The sequence below is a fragment of the Metopolophium dirhodum genome, chromosome 2 (assembly GCF_019925205.1).
Source record: "Metopolophium dirhodum isolate CAU chromosome 2, ASM1992520v1, whole genome shotgun sequence".
NCBI classification, from domain to species: Eukaryota; Metazoa; Arthropoda; class Insecta; order Hemiptera; family Aphididae; genus Metopolophium; species Metopolophium dirhodum.
Genome location: NC_083561.1, coordinates 36064922 through 36087570, shown reverse-complemented (window position 1 = coordinate 36087570; position 22649 = coordinate 36064922). Strand labels below are relative to the sequence as shown.

At 31.5% G+C, this 22649-nt stretch overlaps 1 protein-coding gene across 1 annotated transcript; it reads left to right on the top strand.

Moving 5' to 3' along the window:
• The first annotated feature begins 724 nt into the window (after nucleotides 1-724).
• LOC132939099 (fatty acid synthase-like) lies at nucleotides 725-22396 on the top strand. Its single transcript, XM_061006117.1, has 32 exons — nucleotides 725-1052; nucleotides 3130-3282; nucleotides 5402-5572; nucleotides 5753-5953; nucleotides 6066-6304; nucleotides 6376-6609; nucleotides 6823-7032; nucleotides 7109-7243; nucleotides 7317-7547; nucleotides 8475-8894; nucleotides 8991-9292; nucleotides 9759-9903; nucleotides 9998-10108; nucleotides 10265-10373; nucleotides 11931-12206; nucleotides 12535-12705; nucleotides 14359-14519; nucleotides 14938-15084; nucleotides 15166-15408; nucleotides 16361-16551; nucleotides 16619-16819; nucleotides 17434-17692; nucleotides 17817-17996; nucleotides 18085-18277; nucleotides 18362-18554; nucleotides 18646-18764; nucleotides 18835-19091; nucleotides 19566-19848; nucleotides 20394-20683; nucleotides 21416-21646; nucleotides 21721-21948; nucleotides 22087-22396. Exons 1-32 carry the CDS (start codon nucleotides 911-913, stop codon nucleotides 22273-22275), a joined length of 6615 nt encoding a protein of 2204 aa, XP_060862100.1. The 5' UTR covers nucleotides 725-910; the 3' UTR covers nucleotides 22276-22396.
• Nucleotides 22397-22649: the final 253 nt, after the last annotated feature.

The following is a 22649-nucleotide window of genomic DNA, read 5'->3' as shown; positions in this document are numbered from 1 at the left end:
ATAGATGTGGTTCTTAACCTTTTTTGAATGACGGAACACTTAATATTTTATAAGATTTTCACGGAACATAGCCGTAAAATAAAATAGTATTTATATACGCTTTAAAATTGTATAACATATTAAACAATGTATGTATATAGCACAAAACACTTAACATACATATTAGTCACTAAAAAAATAATAAAATCAATAAAAACAATTAAAACGAATTTCATATATTTATAGTTTTATAATTTTTCCACCGATTTTAAAATTTTATAATATAAAATAAAATATTCTAAGACATACAATAAAATATTTCCATACGAAAGTTTGCGATTTATACGTTTTATAGTTTCAGGGACTTTTTTTTGAATGGTTACGTAACATTATATATTTAAATATTTTAACTGTTTTGCCGTTTTGTTTATATTTTTTTCCAAAATGTTAGTTGTTTTTGAAATAACGAGTGTAAAAAACACATCGTCGCTCCGTTAGTTTGGGCGAAAACGTAAAACGTTATTCAATATATTTCGGTCATTCACTGCTCTATACTGGTGAAAACTGAAAAATAATTTATGACTGCCGAACATCTGTACTCCGTATAGACTATAGGTATATGAGCGGAAGCGCTATTTGTACCCCGATGACAATTAATTATTACACGGTGAATACTGATTACTTATAGTGCACCACATTGTACAACTGTGAATAAAATTATCATCGATTATCATAAAGCCAAAGGACTACCCACAGCACGCATATCGTATTATTATTATTTCGTCGTTCTCGTTACACTGTGGTTAGATTTTCAACTGATATACGAAACCAATGACTGTTGGTCGTAGTGAAATTCGTTTGAAATCCAAATTCGATATTTTCGCAAACAAATATTAGACGACGACACGTGCAGTTACCCTCTAACTTCGTTATGGCGGAAACAAAGAAGGTGGAAGTGGTCATTTCGGGTGTAGCCGGAGTGTTCCCCGAAAGTGACAATGTGGAAGAATTGAAAAATCTGCTTTTCAATAAGCAGAACGGGATTACGTTAGATTCGAGACGTTGGCCATTGGGTGAGATAATTATTATGATGAATATTTATGTTTTCAAACGAGTCATATAATATGACCAGCACTGCATGTGAATCTGTGGCCCAATATTTGTCTGTACCTTTTTTTTTTTTGTTTTTTCGTTATTGTTGTTACGTTTTTTAATGCTCGTAAATTTTAATAAGCTATAATTTGTACAAATTATAATCAATTGAATAAGAGGATAATTTTTATTGTTTTATGAACAAAAATGTATTTATTCGGTACCTATATAATTGTATAGAAAACACATTGTTGAAAATAGATACGAAGATATTATGTCCATTTTTTATCCAAGTTTTTTTTCTAAGTTAAAAAAATGATATTAGAATTTACCAGTACAACAGTTAGTTCCTTCCCATAATTATTTTAAGAGATATAGTTATAACTTATAATACTATTGGTAACCTTCGTCTGGGTGTATTTTTAAAAACATATTTCTTTAAATTTTTATTTTCATTGAGTACAATAACTAAATTCTTACCTTCAGACGTAACTGGTTATTAATCCTAAATTCCTAACATCTCTATTATAGTTTTGGTATTTCACCCATATATTATCAAAAATAAAAGTTTTTTTTTTAAAACCTACCTACTATAAAATAACTTAATAATATTTAAAAAAAAAATTTGTTAGTAGGTAGGTAAATCAAAAAATAATATCATCGTTATTTAATTTTCGAACGTTTAGATAACAGCTATTAATTACTAGAAAACATCAGAATTGGTCCATTTCCGTTATCTGTAAATTTAGTATCTTTAGAATGCCAGTTTACCGTGATTCAATAATGACCATTAATTACCAAAAATGCCGTGTACTATTGTTAACACCATCGGTCCTGCTAGTAAACAAATGATAAAAAGGCGGGTAAGTGGATATCGCTCTGCTGTACAGTTGTAGGTTACAAGTGGGTCACTGTAGTGAATGGTGTTAAATTTGATTTCAAAGATATAATATCATTGTACCTGTCTATAAGAAAAACAATTCTGAGCGAAGATGGTCAGCCAGCCTATGATATTACTAAAGTATATTTGATGATATTATTGTGAATAAAGTAATTTATATATAACCCTATTTCCGTGGAACCTTGTATACATTTTCAACTACAAAATAATTATTAAATTTAAAATTTGAAAAATTTTGTCAGAAATCAAACTTTAAAATTTAAATGCTTATAAAAAAAAATTGTGTCTATGTATTTTCAATATTTTTAAACTGCTATTGTAACAATATACTATGAGCCTGGTATTCAATTTTCACGCTTTTTGGCCAAACAATAACAATTTTATTGATATTTATAGAAAAAATAAACTAAAAAAATTTAAATTTGAAATTTGAAATAATCCGTAAACAGTTCAATGCATTAGTCAAAACATAGACAAAATATTTTCATACAAGGGTACACACCAAAGGAAACGGTTTTAATTAATGTATCTTATTCTTAATGATAGTATATTTTTAATTTATACCTACTTAGTTCATTTACCAATCCTTTAGAAGTATCTTATGTCTCTAGAAAAATAAAAAAACCTATGATACCTACCGATTAAATCGATAACTTTGGTTTTTACACTATATTTTTAGGCTTCTTCAACGATATATTTTTAAATATCGATATCGTTTTGTTCTGTGCGATATTGAAAAAAAAGTTATCGATATCGTCGAAGAAGCATAATATTTTATATTTATTTATCTATATGATTATAAAATATAATATTACACAATAAATATAACACATAGAATCTTATTAGCACAAATATAAATATTTAATATAGTATAATACTATTTATTATATAGTTATACATTTATATATTTATAATATAAATTATACTTTAGTAGGTATATAGGTACCTATTGAGTATTGACAATATTATAATAGTCCTTATATATATTAGTATTGTTATTATTAGTACAGTTAAAATAAATTAAGTATATTTAATAATATATATATGTATATCTTAGTAAATAGTATATATGACAAAATGTATTAATACCTAATAGTCTAAATAGAAAAATATTGTTCACCGGACATTTAAATATTTTTTGTTGGTTTTGTTTTCAGACGAGTATGGTATAACGTCTGGAGTAGGCAAAGTAAAGTCTATTAACCGATTTGACAACGTTTTCTTCAACATGCACGGAAAACTTTGTGAGAGTTCAGAGACCGTGATTAAGTTGAATTTGGAGAGATCCGTGGAAGCTATTATCGATGCAGGTGAACGTTGCGCCATTACGTTTTTATACATAATCTACATACCTAGCCCATATAAATATCTTAATACTATAGATTTTGATAAATTGAAATACGCATTAGAAGTATGCATATTCGTTTTTTACGATGGACCTATTGTTATTTATTTCAGCCATGTTAAGATTTAAAATTTTATTTATTTTTAGCTACATACTACAACTAATTATTGGCACATTTTAGTGATTTAGATGAATTTTGTCAACATTTGAACTTCGAACGCTTATCAAAAAAAATAATCTTTATCATTATTCAATATTTTAAATTACTATTAGAAAAATTAATGTGAGATCTATTAATGTGAATGTATTGGATTTTCAATAGTTTTGACCGAGCCTATAAATAGCAAATAATTATGAATTAGTCAAGTTATAGTATAATTCAACTAATATTATTAAAATGTTTTTAATTTATACGGTCCATATTTTGTGAATTTCAACAAAATAACAAAAATCAATTGATGATAAATCGTTATTTCGCGTGTGTATATTTATATTTATAACTCATAAAACATATATTATATAATTTGGCTTTACATTAAACTAATTTTGTAGTCTTGGATAGCATGGTGGTTTTCTCAGTCACAACAAGTGTTCTGAGTGCAAATATCAGCCAGTGTCACTAGTTCCCAGATGGGTGACCACCCGAGCTTAAGTGACAAATCCTCACCACACATATACGTGTTCCAAATCAACCTGGGTCCCCTAAAAATGCTAATGCCTATAATTGCTGGGCTTAAAATAAAACAATTAAAAAAAAATTGGAGGAATTTTGTGTAAATTTTCAAGCCTTACTTTGAAATAAAAAATGTTAAGAATTTGGAATAATTACAAAATTACATAATTTCAAAATAATTTAAATATTTCCAGAATTTTGACCAATATTGTAAAAATTTGAAATTTAAACGTGTTTAAAAAAAAAAATTGACAAAACATGTTTTATTGCTGAAAGATAACCTTAGGTTAAACTATTCAAATTGTATAGGTATTTACAAATAAACATTTTTTCATACATAATTAAATGAAAAAAAAATTAAAACGTCAATCATTTTAATTTCAATAAAAAAAGCACAAGAACTTACAAAATATTTTTAAAATGTTATCATTTATTTTACAAAAAATACTAATATAAATATTTCGTAAAAAATTCAAATATCTACAGTCATTCACTGTTTCATGTGAAAATTCCCCTTTTTCCTTAAGAGGACGCCACACCCGCATGTGTTGTCCCTGTCTTACAAACGTGTAACATACCGAATTTACGCTCAGAAATTCAAGTTTTTATGCAGTTAGCTTAAAAATTAGAGTGAATTGACCTATTATGAAACTTAATGGTAAGAATATTACCTGTGTTTTGTTGGAAGTTTTTTTACTATAATTCAGTTTATAAGTAAGTTATAGCGTATATAATAAATGTAAATTAAAAATGCTCATAACCCACTTAAAAACTGAATTATCGTAAAAAAACTTCCAACAAAACACAGATAATATTCTTACCGTCAAGTTTCATAATAAGTCGATTCTCTCTAATGTTTAGCTAACGGCATAAAACTTGAATTTCCAAGCGTAAATTTGGTATGTTTCGCGTTTGTAAGACGGAAACGACACATGCGGGTGTGGCGTCCTCTTAACTTTTGATTTTACAATGATAAGTGTGTTTTTTGAGCTGAAGACACTTTACCACCAGAAATTACTGTCAACATTGATGACTGAAGCATTTTCATTGCTCCAAAATATTTTGGTACACAATATGTACACAAATAAAAAAAATAATACTCATCGCTCATCTCTGAATTTATAACCAATCGTCATTTAGTCTTGAATATTTTTGGATAAACCTAGTACCTAACTGAATTTTTTTTTATAATATAATATATATACAATGATGAATTATTGCTAATATAAATACCAAACGCTACAGTGCCCCCTCCTCATAACTCAACGATAAGCGCACTAGCTTTTAATATACAATCGGTAGCTGATAATTATTAAAACATTTTTATAGTATATAAAATTATGATAGATATATTGTTTATAGCAACTAAGATTTTGCGTTATTAAAAATGTTTATAAATCCATTTTTCCAGGTATTAATCCGGGAGATTTATACGATACTAACACGGCAGTATTCACATGTTCTTCGGGTAGTGAAACCGATACAATTGCGATGTTTGACGAATCGAAATTAGGATTTGCCATAGTTGGCCACAACAAGGCCATGCAGGCCAATAGACTTTCATACGTTTTAAATTTGAACGGTAAGTATTCTATTTTGTTTTACGATTTTGTGCGAACTATTTATACAGCTTAACGAGTGATTATTTAATATTATCGTGTTATTAAATTGGTCTATTACGTTTGAAAAATACTATGTCTTGTCGATAATGGAAATACGTTTCGATCAAGAATCATTAAAATGATTTACTGTTCATATATAGGACCTAGTTTCACGATATTTTCGTCATTCACTGGTGGTGTGGATGCAATAGTGATGGCTAAACATATGATCGAAAAAGGCCACATCAGAACTGCGATAATTGGAGGTTGCAATCTAGTGCAAAGACCCAATTTATCACTTCAGTTGAAAGGTTTAGGTGTACTAAACGATGGGATAGAGACGCGGTCGTTTAGTGAAGATGGTGAGTTCTATATTTTTGGACATTATACCAGTAAACTCTATTGGTTAACTCGACGTAGCTTATAATATTAAGGTTTGATAGCAACTGGTTTTTTCTTTATTTTTTTCGTTAGCGAATGGTTTCAACAGGTCTGAATCGTGCGTGGCCATATTACTACAAAATTCGTTGGACGCAAAACGGTCATATGGCACGATAATGAGTGCAAAAATGGAACAGTACGGAGATCTCAGAGGAGTATTTACCAATTACTCTACTGAACGTTACAAACAAATAGTGATGGAGGCATACGCAGAAGCTGGAGTAGATCCCGCTAACGTGGCATATATCGAAGCTGACGGATGTGCAATCAAGGTATTGTTTTTATAATTTGTTTTCTCGTCATCTCACAAACTGATATAATATGTATTTTATTTTAATTTCAGAATGTAGATGCAATGGAGTTAGACATAATAAAAGATGTATTTTGTCCTCCTCATCGAAAAGAACCCTTGAAGATCGGTTCGGTGAAAAGCAATTTAGGACACACCGATGCTTCAGCTGGTCTTGTATCGATAGTGAAATCAATCATCGCAATGGACACCGGCTTTATACCTCCCAATATAAATTATGCCACGCCAAATAGTGCATCAGATGCTCTTACATCTGGAAAAGTGCAGGTAGTTAAATTTAATTGAATGCACTTTTATTAGTAGATAGGTAGTACCCAAAATCACACGAAAATATGATAATTTGTCAACGTTGTTTTAATAAAATAAGCGATCCCGAGTGACAAAACATGACAAATTAGATCTTATGAAGAGTATTTTATAATTTTGAACGCTTGTTTAAAATATATTTTTACCATACTATCGTGTTACCTATTCTTTCAGATTGTCACAGAAAAGACCCCGTTAAATGGTGATATCATAGGTTTAAATATTTTCGGTAGAACAGGGAATTATGGTCACATTATTATGAAAAAGTATAACAAACAAAAGAAGAGAATATATGCAAAAGACGAAATGTTCGATGACGATTTACCGAGGTTAATTCTTGTTTCTGGACGTAGTGATGCTGGGGTCAGGAAAACAATAAACACGGTATGTCTTAATTTGATATTTAAATTGTATGTACTGAATACTAATGTCACATCATTTTTTTTGTTTTTGTTTATAGATCGAAAGTTATAATGTCGATGAAGAATACACATCGTTGTTGCATAAGGTGTTCTCCAAAAACATCAGTGCGCATTTCAATCGAAGTTTCTTCATCATTCCCACACCGGGCCCGTGGAGAGAAAAAGACGTTTACGTAAGCTTACACGAACTTAAAATCATTTTTTTTTTGTATCTACCTTATATTTATGCAAATATGTGTTTGTTAGTCAATCACGAATGAAAAACCTCCCGTGTGGTTCGTGTTCTCCGGTATGGGATCACAATGGTTTGGTATGGGTGCGCAGCTGTTACGAATACCAATTTTCGCCAAAGCAATCGAAAAGTGTGACAGGATTCTACGGCCGTTAGGCATCGATATAGTGAATATTATGACGAGCCTGGATTCGACGTTGTTTGACAACATCATGAACTCGTTCGTCGGTATATCAGCGATTCAGGTATGTAAACGATGAACAATAACCTAAATACCTAGTAAAAACCAATATATTTTTGAAAAAATAAATGTATTAAGTAATGATTTTTCTCCTTAAATAGCGTTAAACTGTATTTTGTACATTTAATCATATTGTTACAATGTCATTGATTTTTCTCCAGTTTATTGAGATTCGACATAATTCTTAGCAAATACACACGATTCTAACGAATTTATACGCTCATATCAGTGCTCATTCCGAAGTATATTTAGTCAGTATCGATTTGGCTAGTACATTCGATAATGTAAACCTTCATGCTGTTATTATAGTTTTCGAATCAGGTATAAAGAACCTCTTATTTCATGGCTTGAGTCATTCATATAAAATTGGAAGCAATGGATCAAAATTCATAGAACCGCATCCAATATTATCTCAAGTGTTAACATTAATACGTCTTATGTCTAGGGGTAAAAAAAATTTTTTTCCAATCTGTTTCATTCCATATTTCTATAACTTACTATGATGATGGTAAACCTCTTCGCCAATCTATGTATTTAGCTAATTTGGACCCATTTCTTTCTCATATACTTTTGTAATTTATTACATAATTGTCTTGTTCTTAATTTCTATTACACTATTAGTGCTTATTAACTTATCTTATTACTTTATTTTGTATTTAGTCGCCAGTCTGTAAGTTGATAATTTGTACGCATTATATTTGTAATTTTTATCTATCACTTAAAATATACAAATAGGTATGTTGTACATTTCTTGAAATATTTAAATTGTCCATTCAAAAACGCGTTTTGGAATACTGCGGTGGCGTCTTTGGTCGGCTTGGACCGATAAATCGATACTTGTGCTTATTAGTTATTACAATATAATAAAATAATAACACTATAAAATATAATAATTAATATTGTACCAGGCGCATGTTGGTTTTTAATATAGATTGGTCTGGTGGACATCCTGAGGGCGTTGGACATTGAACCGGATGGTATGATCGGACATTCCCTCGGTGAGTTGGGTTGCGCTTACGCCGACGGTTGTTTCACCGCTGAAGAGACGATAATGGCTGCGTACGCCCGGGGTCGGGCCTCCGTAGACACAAAACTTCCAAAGGGCATGATGGCCGCTGTAGGTCTTGGTTATAAGGACATCAAGGGCCGATTACCACATGACATAGACGTAGCGTGTCACAACTCGTCGGAGAGCTGCACGATATCCGGGCCCACCACAAGCATCGCGGAGTTCGTTGAGAAGCTGAAGTCGGAAAATGTTTTCGCTAGGATGGTCAATGCTTCGAACATCTCGTTTCACAGCCGGTATATACAGCCAGCGGCTCCAGCTCTACTTAGTTACCTGACTAAAGTGTGTTTCATTTTTTATATAATACCTTTATAATATGTTTCACCCAAAGCGTCGTTATTCGGGTCACGGTTGATACGGGTTTTAATGCGCTTTCAGAACATACCGAATCCAAAACAGAGATCTTCCCGATGGCTCAGTACCTCTATACCAGAGTCGGAATGGAATACAAATTTGGCTCGTTACTGTTCAGCAGAATATCATACCAACAATCTACTGAGTCCCGTGCTGTTTGAGGAAACGTGTGTGCACATACCGAGCAATGCTGTCGTCATTGAGATCGCACCGCATGGTCTTCTCCAGGCCATACTCAAAAGATCATTGAGCAAATTGGTCCACATCCCGTTGACTCAAAAAGTATTTGGAGATTCCGTGAGATATTTGTTGATGGCTATCGGAAAGTAAGTGAACATAAATCTTTAGGATTCAAATCACTTATTTCATCACAATTTTAAACAGTTGGTTTTAAATCGTCATTGATATTACAATATAACAATATGATATTGGCACTTATTATAGTTGGACAATTTCTTCAGTTTGTCTATTACTACAAAGTACAATACCAAATGGTTTTAAATGAGAAGCCGGGTGATAAATTATATCTATCTATATTTATGTTTAATGGCTTAAACAAAGTTGTTTGAATATTTTTTATTTTTTTTAATGATAATATTTATTTATTGTAGTACTGTAAAACGTTTATAAATACCATAATATTGTAGAACACATATAAAAAAACCTAATGTCTCAATTAACACAATAATTATTAATGGAAATGATAACAAAACCTCTTTATGTCAAAATTTCAGTTTTTTTTAGACATCTATCAATCTAGAGTAGTGATTAAAAAATATAATTTTCTTTTAGGATGTATTGCAGTGGATTGAATCCAAATATCGAAATGTTGTACAACCCTGTTAGTTATCCAGTGGCTAGTGGGACTCCACCATTGCATACGTTGTGTTCATGGAATCACGAAGAAGTATGGTCAACCATCGACGTGACAATACTGGTTAGTATACTGTACAACGACATAAAAATATATTTTATAACTTTATAAATAAAAAAACATAACAGATTAATCATCGGAATTATAAACATTATAGATAAAAAAGAATAAAGGTGAAAGGCTTATTTCACTGTCGCCTTCCACAAACAGTTCAATCGAACAATATGAAATACACGGCCACCACGTTCTTCCACTCTCAGCACTATTGGTATATATTTAAAAAAAATATAACTTAAAGCTACATAATATAATAGTAAGAAGTATCTATACTCCCTAGTCCCTACAAACTAAAATATATTAACTTCTACCCTAAGTATGTGCTCATTGTGCTCTATTTATTATGACAAAACGTTTTTTTTTTTAGTTTTACACGTGGGAATCGTTCAATCAATTACGTGAAGCACCCGACATGACCTTACCCGTTGTCTTTCAAGATGTTCATTATCATAAACACGTCGTGATAAACAAAATCCGTAAGTAATGCGTTGTAATTTAGCCTTTAGCGTTGGGCGCAAACGTTATGATTAGGTATAACGTTTTGCACAGGGTTCTAAACTTGAAATATTTTGCTTAACAATTGTTATTGAAATATTTAAATAAAATTATGAAAAATATTTTTTTTTCTTTTAAACGTATTTGGTTATAAATGATTATATAGATGATTATTGATTACACACAGAAAACATCGATATTGAATGACTTACCTATCAACCAAGGTTTACGAATTACTATGTTAACGGTGATAAATTATTTATAAATGTTATTATGTTATCGGTTAATACATTTATCAAGTATCAATTGGATCCCTTAGATATAACAAACCAACTTTAAAAAATGTTCTCTTGCTGTAACGTTATGACTATAAACTTTTAGGTGGACCTATATAATACACAATTTTTTTTAATATTTTAATTTTTCACATGAATTCATTATTTCATAACATTTTGAAACCCTCGACTTATACATGACAAACATCGATTGAAATCTTTGAACGTAATTAAATCGAAAAACGATAAACGAGTTATTATTTAGTGTAAAGTACCTAGGTTACGAAAAATAAAATACTACAAAACAATACATTATAATGGTTTACAAAATATATAAAATATCATTAAACGAAAAATAACGCAAAATGAAATAACTAAAACATTTTATTACTATATCATAAAAACAATTTTAACCATTTATATTGGTTTCGTGAAAATATTTTTCGATGCGATTTATTTTTACCTTAGCGAAAAATCAAAGCATTATATATTTATATCCCGTTCCTGATCATTACAGCATTATCAATTAATTATTATTGTTAAATTTTTAATATTTTGGTATTTTATTTGGTATACATATAAATTTAAATTACACCCTGACTCTCGTGGCCCCACAACATATGCCACCTATCACGTAGTAGACTTTTATTAAGATTTAAAAGGACTTTAACCCGCATAATAATATGTTGTTTCTTCCTTACTACTCGTAACCTAGAATATTGTACGTGAATAAGAAACCATTTTACTCTATTATTACTTTATTAGCGTGTTTATTGATCTTTTATCAAATTCGAAGGCAAAATATTATTAAGGGGCACCTATTATAGATGTATTCCAGATATTTTAATTGTAAAGCAAGTTATGAGCATTAAAAAAATTATAAAAAAATTGTAAATTAAAAATGCTAATAACTTAGTTCAAAATTAAAATATCAAAAAAACAACCTAAAATAAATAAATGTAAAAATCCAAAATGTTATAATTTTAAAAAAACGTTAAGTACAAAAGTTGTTTAGCGTTTTATTATAAAAACGTATAACGAATTTTTTTTTCAAATGAAACCCCTGATTTAGCTCAGTAAATGGTCTTGAATTAGAAACAAAGTCGAAACAATGATAAATCGCGATTTCAAGCATCCGCTCGGTGACTATACCTATAGTCTTTTGTGCGTATTTGATTAGGTAACGTTTGTTCCTAAATTGCAAATATACAATAATCCACGCATATCTCTTATTTAAGTTTTCTGGTGGTGGTTTTGTTTTAGAATCCGGTGATTTGTGTACGGCAATACAGAGTGGAACAGGGCGCTTTGAACTGTGCTTGAACAATACAATCGTGTTGTCTGGATACATATTTGTGTTCGACAAACCAAAGTCGAACAAAAATACAAAAGCAGTGCACGGGGAAAGCGTCGGCAGCGGTGGCGGAAAATCTATTGTATCGTTGAGTCACGACGACGTCTACTCGAGCCTCGAACAGTTCGGCTACAATGTCGGTGACGTTTTCAAAACGATTCGGCACGCGGACATCTACGAAGACAGTATGCACAAAATAGACATAATATTGTATAATATTATTACCATGTACCCCGCCACCAAAGCTCGAAACCGACATTAATAACTTTAATGATTTCGATTTGAGTTTCTCTAACGGTTATTTGTTTTTCGATTAAAATTCTGAAGTTGTTGGTTTCGGTTACAAAACACTAAACTAGTACTTAGGTGGTTTAAACTGAAACCTTTTAAATTGTTGAACGGGATCTCAATATGTCTGGACTATCAGTTCTATGCATACGGATATTCTTACAACTCACACGATTGGCACACAAAAAATACGATCTGATGATTTATTTTAAATGCATCCCGCAGGATTGGAAGCAGATGTATCGTGGGATAACAATTGGATACACTATTTGGACGCTATGCTGCAGCTGGCGACAGTGCATCACGTGGAGAAACGCGGAGAGCTCGTGGTCCCGATTTCGTTCCAAGAGATATGTATCGACCCATCCTCGTTGTCGGAAAGTTCAGCACCGATAGGTAAAATTTACAGTGAATGTTGCAAGGTCTAGTTATTAAATGCGTATAGCTATATTCTATAAATATTATAGTCAAGTAGGTAGATACATGGGTACCTACTATAATTGTTTTACAGATTGCACGATGGACAGGAGGTACTAAATCCACATAATATTATATTCTCTAATCTATATTCTATTAAAAATTTGAGTTGAAGCAGTCACGATTCTGAGTAGAGACGGTCAGCCTATTCTGTCAGCATATTCTTTTAAGGATATTTTAATACCTACCATATATCCTAGCTTCATATTTTGCATAGTTATTTGTAATTTGTTTTTTTATTGTTAATACAGTAGGTCAAACTATTTTTTTCTTTAAACTAAACCACTTATATTAAATAATATATTCGTTGTACTAAACCTATTAGTCCAATTATACTGATGTACTGTAAGACTGTGTGAATAGGATTGTGCTATAAGTAGCTTGCAATTAATCTAAATATTTTGAACATTTCATTATGTATTGGAAATATGTATAATGTATATACCCACGCTGTGGCAAAAATTTTGAAGTCCCTACGAATAATATTTTTTGAATAATAACAAAATATGACAAAACTGTTAATTTTCGTTTAAATATATCAATTTCAACTTGAAATAGCTCAAAAAGAGTCAAAATAGTTTGAAAATTGTGCCATATTGTATGGAAAATGTGTATTTAAATATTTAGTGAACATTTCATGAGTCTACGGTTATTCGTTTTGGAAATACAATAAAATATCAATAATCAATCAATAATTTACCACTGAATACCAAATATCGTAAAAGTTTTAAAACTCATAAAAAATTAATGTTCTGTTTTAGTACCACTTTTTATTTTGTTGTAGATAGATAAACTATGTAAAATCTTCCATTAAAATTTTTAATCTTAGGTATGAAAATAAAAACTTTTATGAATTTCTAACTGAAAAATTTTTGAAATTTTGAAGATTTTTGTAAACATTTTAACTTTAAATGCATATATAAAATAACTGTGCCTATGTATTTCTGATATTTTTAAACTTACATTAATTAAACTTATAAGGAACCTTGTATTATATGTTCAAGCTTTTATACTAAGTGAAAAAGTTTTTATCAAGAAATATTTTAAAAATATTTCTAAATTTCTAAAAATGATTCAATGCTACAAATAGCTGAAAAAAAATCAAAATATTTCGAAATTGTTATCATTCATTGAAAATGGTAACATAAGTATTTGGTGAACATTTCAAAGGTCTGTGGTTATTAGTTTTTGAGTTACACCCAAAAAATTATAATCGATTTTTCAAATATTAGTTTGTATAAAAATGACTTCTCTATTCACTTTTTTTTCTTGACGTTTTTTAAACTTACTTGTAAGTTCCCATTTTTACCTCCCTAAAGTACCAAATAGATTCACTTTTCCATCAGAAAAAATGCTGATTTTGAAAATCTGAGCATTTTTACTATCCAAAATGTTGATGACAGGCAGAAAAGAAAAAAACACACGTCATTGTAAAATTAATACATTCTTTCGTCCCGCTCAGTATCTAAATGTCATTTAACTATGCATTTTTAAACTTCTATAAAAACCACTTTTAAGGGATCTTGTAATAAATTAGTTTATTAATTAAGTTATTTTTAAATGTTTATGCAGATTTGTCCGCGCAGTACAATGTATTTACCAACAAAGTGACTTGCGAAGGCATCAAGATTTCTCTACCCTGTTTCGAAGTATTGCCGTTGGATCCGTTGATGAAGACCACATTCCAGCTTAGAGAACAGAGTTTGATCGATCTGTCCAATCCCAGTATCAAAGTGAGCTATATCACCGATGTCATATTAAGCTTTTATCAGGGGTGGATTAAAGGGGAGGTAAAATAGGTATATTTCTACGGTCTAAAAAAAATGTGCCATTATTATTATACTGGTATATTATTTTATTATTTTATATCGATAGTTTTATTTCGAAAATCACGGACAATTTTGACTGCAATAAATAAACCAAATAACATTAACAAAATATATTAGTTTAATAAAATGTGTATTCATTAAAATATATAGGTCAAACATTTTATTGCGTACAATACTTGTAAGTAATTGTTTAAGACATGACAATCATGTGGCCTTTGGTGTGAATGTGCTATAGCTCTTAATCCTACTCTGGTGAAAATGAAAACATAAAACACATCAAACTTAGGTACATTGCTAACTCGTTGCTCAAATTTATTCGCAGAAACCCATAGATTTTATTGACACGTGTATGGACATAGTTCTTGAATTCAGACAGAGTGACGATTTTGAAAATGTTTTCATGTATCCCGTGTACGACAGTGAGGACGCCGAGATGGAAAATTACTCCGATCACATTTTAAAAATCAAAGTACAATGTCTACAATTTAGTGTGATTTTAGCAAACACATTGGTTTTGGATATTATTAAATAATTAAATATTGATTTTTAGGGTTTCGATGTGATGATGATAAATGACGATGGTAATTCGGGGCAACTAAACAGGGGATCAGACAATTCCCAATGCGTCGCATTGACAAGACACACAAGATTGTCGCATGCTATGTTATTGATGAAAAATAAAAGTCGTGTTCACTTGATCGTATTTTCAAACGGTCCTTTGTCCGACAGTGGTGATTATACAGTTGTGCTGCAACAGAAATTTGGTGATAACTATTTGGCTTTAATTAAAAAGGTAACACTTGAATGTATTTTATAATAAAAATATTTGCGCTTACACAATGTTAAAATAATAAAAATGTATGATGGATCGAAAAAAGTTCAAATATAGTGTTTGTGCAGATGCCAAGGTAATAATATCAACTAGTGCTGACCCTGTTTTAGCTTCCGCTTATCTTTAAAATCATCTTTCTCAAATGGAGGCTTGGTACAGAAAATGGCAGTTTAAAATTAACCAAGCCAAATCAATTCATTCAACTTTCACCCTTGAACTAGCCCTCCTATAACTCTATAGAACATTCAAATTCCTTCATCGCTAACGATTAAATAACTAGGAATAACACACAATCTTACCTCGGTACACCATGTTAAAACCAGAAGACTGCAACTAAATTTCTGGCTACGCATGCTTAAAACTCCTGGCACTAACAATAAATACACCAACCTAATCATTAGACTACTCAAGTTACTATCCATACTAAAATTATACCAATTAATGACTGGAATAATTCCAAAATCTCAAATCCTAAAAAAATACAGACGTTTTAAAATATTACCTTAAGAAAAATAACTAACTCTCCGCCATACATATCAAATCATACCTTTCACACTGATCTCCATCAAAAAACCGTCCAAATGATGCAAAATGCTCCTATAAGTACAATCGTCTGATAATTCACACAAATCAAATAATCAAGGATTTATCATCCAATGAAATTCCTGGAAATCCTCCAAGATGCTTAAAAAGGAAATGGCGCAGATACCTCTTTAAAAACAACTACCTAGTTCAATGAACTAGTCAAAAATTTCAACAGGAAGTGTCATTACTGGGTGGTTCCTTCTAACAAGTATTTAAATGTCACTGTAAAATAGCACATATTCTTATTGTACCCCAAGGTACAGATTGTACATCTCTTTAAAAAAAAAAAATATAGTGTTAATTATATTGAACGGCATCATTTTTACAGGTTTCAAAAATCGATAGTGATGCTATAATACAAAGATTGACTTCAGAAAATATAAACTGCTGCGACCAATTTCAGGATTTATTAACTAATTTGAAATCATTAAATAAAACCATTTATTTAGTGTCTAAGATTCAACCGGTAGATGGAATAATATCATTGGTGAAAAAAACGAATGGAATAAAAAATATTCGGTAAGGAAATTATAAACTGTATTTATGTCAATTAAGTAAACTACATACAGAAGTATTGGTGTTTTAGGTTTTTCTTCATGCTGGATAATGCTGTTCCTGGATTTAGTACCAGTAATCCATTTTATTCAAAACAAATAGCTAAAGACTTATTAGTTAACGTCTACCAAAATGGCCGATGGGTTACGTATAAGGAAATCAAATTCATAAATGTTATAAATACTCAAACATCGATGAAAAAGACACTTCTCGCTAACTTATCTAATACATCGTAAGTGTTTGCATTGAATGTAACTTAATCATTAAGTCTTAATGTAATTAATAATTCTTTATTGATTGTAATCATAATATAGTGTATATATTTTTTCAACGAAAACTATTGATGCCAAAATTATATGCTATGCTTATTGTTATTTAATTTAACTAAACATATAAATTAATTAGCTATAATATAATACCTAATAGAACTTTCTAATTATACCAATGTCAATACTGTCTTTCATATAAAAAACATACTAGGTATCTATGTCTTTATTATAATCGAGTAATAAAATAAACTAAATACCTATTAGAGTAGATTTATTTTGAATAACGTGTTAAAAATGTTGTTAAATTATATTTTCATGTATGATAAGATTAATTTAATGAAAAATTGTATTTGAATGATTACAGTCATTATAATATTATATTAATTTATACTTACCGCTATCACGTGTGATCCCTATTACAAACCTTTGTTTGATAAGTACACATTTCGGCAGTTAAAAATATGTATTTTATCATAGTAATCATATGCGTTGTTTTATTTTATACTATGAATTTGAACATTACGTTATTAAACAACGATCTTTATTATAATTTTAATATGTATTTTTTGGATTTTAGATTGAAAAACGTTTCTGTAAAGTATATTGGTCTGAATCCTCAAGACACGATTGCAGACACGAGATACAACAATGTCGAGTACGACGAGCTAGGACCTATTGAGTACTCCGGTCTGGCGTCTGACGGGTCTTTGATGATGGGAGTTGCGCCATTTATACCGACAGTTTCTGATATCACTGCTGATCCTATTCTGTCATGGGCAGTCCCTAAAAACATGTCCCTCGAAGAAGCATCGACCATTCCGGTGCCATATTCAATGGTAAACATAACGTTTATTCGCAGTGACATTGTTATTATAATAATATTATACACAATTATTATTATTATTATTATCATAATTATGATTGTAATTCGTTTGTACATTTTATTTCGATACATTACAGGCGTATTACATGTTGATCATAATTAGTGAGATAACCGAAGAAAATTCAGTGCTAGTACATTCTGGATTAACTGCTGTAGGACGGGCTGCCATAGACATATGTCTGGAAAAAAAATGTCAAATTTATGTCACTGTATCCGATTCTAAACAAATGGAACTGTTAAAACAGAGGTTCCCATTGGTACGTACCTATAATATGCTGAAGAGCGCATATTTTAAAATGCACGTACAGTTTTGATAAATTTTGATAAATTACGTATGAATTATAGCTTCCACGTTCAAACGTAATAATTTACGAAAAAGAGAATTTCGAAATCAAATTCCTCATGGCGAACCATAAGATGGACGTAATCATTAACTGTCTAGAAGGAGACGATTTTTACGCTACTTTTCGAGTAATTGCAGATCATGGAAAGTTTTTCCAACTGACCAAAAGTGACATGAAAAAGAAATATAAAATGGGTACAACAATATTATATAATAGTATTCAAACGTTTCTATGGATGTTAAATTTAACTATAATGTTACCTTTATATGTTTTAAAAGGTATGTTAAAATTTCTTAAATGTATATCGTTCTTCTCTATCGGCATGGACAGAATAATTGCAGAATGCGAAGAAACAAAACAGGCCATTCAAAAGTTGATTGAACAAGGCTTACATAACGGTACGATCAAACCCTTTGATCGACATGTACTGACCGGAGCGTGCACGGGAACTCAAGCTCTGGAGACCCTCGAGTGAGTATACGATAATTGATTAATAATATTATTATATTTACAGTGCAAAGTTCGTAAATTCTTATTCGTTTGACGTCGCTACGTGTTGTAGGAAATTGACTCGAGAAAACGAATTTAAACGTGTCGTGATATCCACGTCGAAAGCCATCAACGCCGGAAACGCAACACGCCAATTCCAATGTTGCCCAGATAAAGTGTATTTCGTTATCGGTAAAACCAAATCCATCACCGATAGCACCAAGTAGTTTTATACCTATATGTACCAAAATTATGTTTATAGGAAACGCGTGTGACGATTGGTTGTGTCTGGTGGAATGGTTGGCGCAAAGAGGTGCGTTGAAAGTAGTCGTGGGTTTGGAAACATATTCACTGACACCGACAGTTTCACGGAAGTTCAACATTTTCCTTGATCGTTATAAGGGAATCACCGTGCAATTAGTGTCACAGTCATTATTGGACACCGAACAATCGGCTTACGATTTATTGAACAGTTCGACAGCAACGTATCCATTGGCTGCGGTATTCTTCGTGAGCGGTGTAAGTCATCGGCATTTGAGTTTTAAGTTTTGAAAAAAAGTTGTCCAATTTCTTAAATGGCTCTGTCAGAATGTCATGGTCCATGGATAATGGATATGCACAATATAACACTACCTATTCATATATTATGTATAGGTACTATAGTTTTACTTATCATAATATTTTGGTTATTTTGTGGACTTAATTTGAAAAAAGTAGGTATATTAAAATAGTGAACTGTAGGTTTATTATTTTCTAAATGACGAGTACTTAATAATTTGTAATGAATGTATATTGGCATATAAATCCTATGATGCCCATGGCATGCGTTTTGGACGGAACATTTTAACGGATAGCGTGCTACTTGGACACTTTTTATTTATACATTTTTGACATGTGATTCAAACGCACAAACCGTACCGTCTTTAACCTATAATTTCCCCCAGACTACCACGAGGTTTAATAATATGTTGTCTGACCGTTGATATTTCAAAGGTGGAAGAAAAAATGATCAAAAACATGCAATTCGCGATGGGTCAAATCGTCACAAAACACAATCAGACAACGCTGTTCACGTGCTTATTCTGCGGTGGGGCGAAAACATGCGATCAATTAAAGTCAACTGGTGTCAACGCTCTGTGCTTGTCGTGGGGCCAGAACGGGGACAAACCTAAGCTCAACAAAATCATACCCATACTGGAGAATTTAATTCTGAAATCCAACGCTCTCACCAATGCCGTAGTCGTGTGCTCGGAACACGAGGCTGACAAATGGACACGTATGGCAATAATATTTATTTATTCGTATCGTATTACACAATGGACCGCAGTCCCAAATTACAGATAACTTAAAGATTAAACATATTGAATATACACAATAAATACAAATTTTTCAAACAAATTAACCTAGAGAAAACCATATTAATTATTCATTGTTTATTCTATAACCATAGTGCTCTGTAGGGGGATGGAGTGGCCGAGCGGACTACGGCGTCGGTTCTAACGCACACCGTCGCCGGTTCGAATCCCAGCCACGGGTGGCACGCTCTCCGGGCAGGTAACTGTTTTCACGGTGAGACCGCCATCCCCCAACGGGGCATTGCAGAAACCCATGGGTGCCCAATTAGAAATTCGGCCAAATAGGCTTCCGGACTAAGCCTTCGGATATACTCCCGAACATAGCGCCACATGAAAAAAAAAATAAAGTGCACTGTAGACAACAGAGTACATCGTCCATGTTTATGAACTTATAGATTTTAGTACCAAGGTTATAAATTACCGTTGTATGAGTACATACACTTACCTGTATATTTTTTGATTTAAGATTCTAAAGTGCTGCGGTACGACCATAACAACATATTCTTACCGAGCACCATCGACGAGCTGGAACATAACTCAAAGTACATCGCTGTCGGTAATCCAGACTTCGTGGAAGTGACTACCAAGAGCGTTTTGTACGCTGACGCCAAAGGAGCGTATCCCGTATTCGTTATGCCAGGATTCCAACCCAACTGCATGAAAAATCTGTACAACAACCTGGGCTACCCGACGTTCGAGGCCCGATATCCGTCCAAATTCGAATCAGTCAATAGCGTAGCCAGCACCCTCGTAAAAGTGAGATTCTATTGTCTACGTTAAGTCCCGTAAAAATAAATTAACACCCCTGGTTTAATTAACTCTGAAAAAATATCTCATGTACAATATTGAATATAATACGTTACATTATCACGTCACATTTCTACCAGAAAAAGTTACGAATCAAAGAAAAATTCTTAAAGTTTACTTGCAATTTGGAAAGCGTCTTATATAATAATAGTAGGTATCATCAAACTGATTTGGAACTATGGCATACAACAGTAGGGGCCTGCCAATGCAATATCCAATATTTTAGTTATTCAACATTGTCAAAATATTGCCCTTCTTTCTATTGTCGACTAGACGAATACACGTATGGTACCTATATATTTATTACTCACGAGTCCCGCGTATTATGTACAGTTTACTTTTATATGTACCTATATATATTTTACCTATGTATCCATAAAGAAAACTTTTCGTTAAAATACAAATGACTTGTTGAATAATATACATATATAAACTATATTCTGAATTCTTAACGTTAATATTGATACTTTATAAATTACTATACGAGTATGCTTAAACTAAATCTTGACGTTATAGGTACCTATAGCTATTATTTACCTGGTGGTTTATTCATATCAGAGTTATTTATATTAGTGATATATTTATATTGTACATAAGACATTTTTTTTTTAAAGATACTTTGACCGGTAATCTTGGTTTACCACCTTACCTTGTTATGATGATGACATAATGTGTTTTTAGAAACTCAGACAAATAACCGAACACCGCGCAGTTACTCTGATCGGAGAGTCTTGGGGCGGTGCAGTTGCTCTGGTAATGGCTCAAATATTGGAAACTGAAGGCATTTTGGTATCACTGTCGCTGTTGAACGGAGTACCAACAACCCTTCTTAGTTGGACCAAAAAAAATCTCCTTCTTGACGATAGCATAACCGCGTCGTTGCTTTCGAGATACTTGTCGATCGACTGTGAGGTACGAACCTGATTTACTTCATAAGATTTGAAAATGGTTTATATTAATCTTATTTTTTTTTCAACGAGATACAGATGGCCAAAAAATTTTCATCTCAACACGAATGGGACACAAACATTATCCAGCTACTTCGATCAAACAATATCACGGCCACTCGTGACGTGAGTAGCTCGTTAAACATGATGCAAACACAACTCAACACACTGATTAAACTGGAACCACTATCCAATAAGCTATTAACGATACCCCAAGTATTCGTATCCAACGAACTGTCCGACACGGCTACGGACGCCTTAAACAAAGTGAGTCGCTTTAATGTGATCGAGACAATAATAGTGATTTTTATTACTAAGCGTTATTATTTATATCTTACATCTAATGTTACAAGTTATAGTTGTATTTTCGTAATTTTTGTAATTTTTGTTTTTTTTTTTCTATAGTTTTGCATCAACGAGCCTGTTATTCACATTGTCGCCGAATCAAATTGTAGGAATATGTTGAAAGATGCAAATGTTATTAAAACGATCAATGAAAACGTAGCGTTTGATTACCCCCACAGCTCGAAGTTATCTTTGGACGACAAATACAGTCAGCACTATTATAGTACCGAAGTTCCATTAGTGTGTTAACTAAAATTTTATTTTTCAAATAACAACTGTCAATTATTTGTCAGTGGATTTGATAAATACGCATAATATACTATTTAATATTGTTTATTTATTATCGAAATAAAGCATTTCGTATTTTGAAGTCCATGGATTTTTTTTAAATTCTTGTTTCTTTTTTCTGGAGATAGACATAATAATCATAATAATAATATATTATACAAGTGCCTATTATCCATCTACATTCTACGATTTATACATATAATATATATGTACATGGTTTGTTTATAGCTATTTAAAAATATTAATGATACTTGGGCATGACAAAATTCGTCTAATCACGTAATATTTTGTATTTATGTAGTTAAAAATGTATAAAATGTTCAATTTTTATAGCA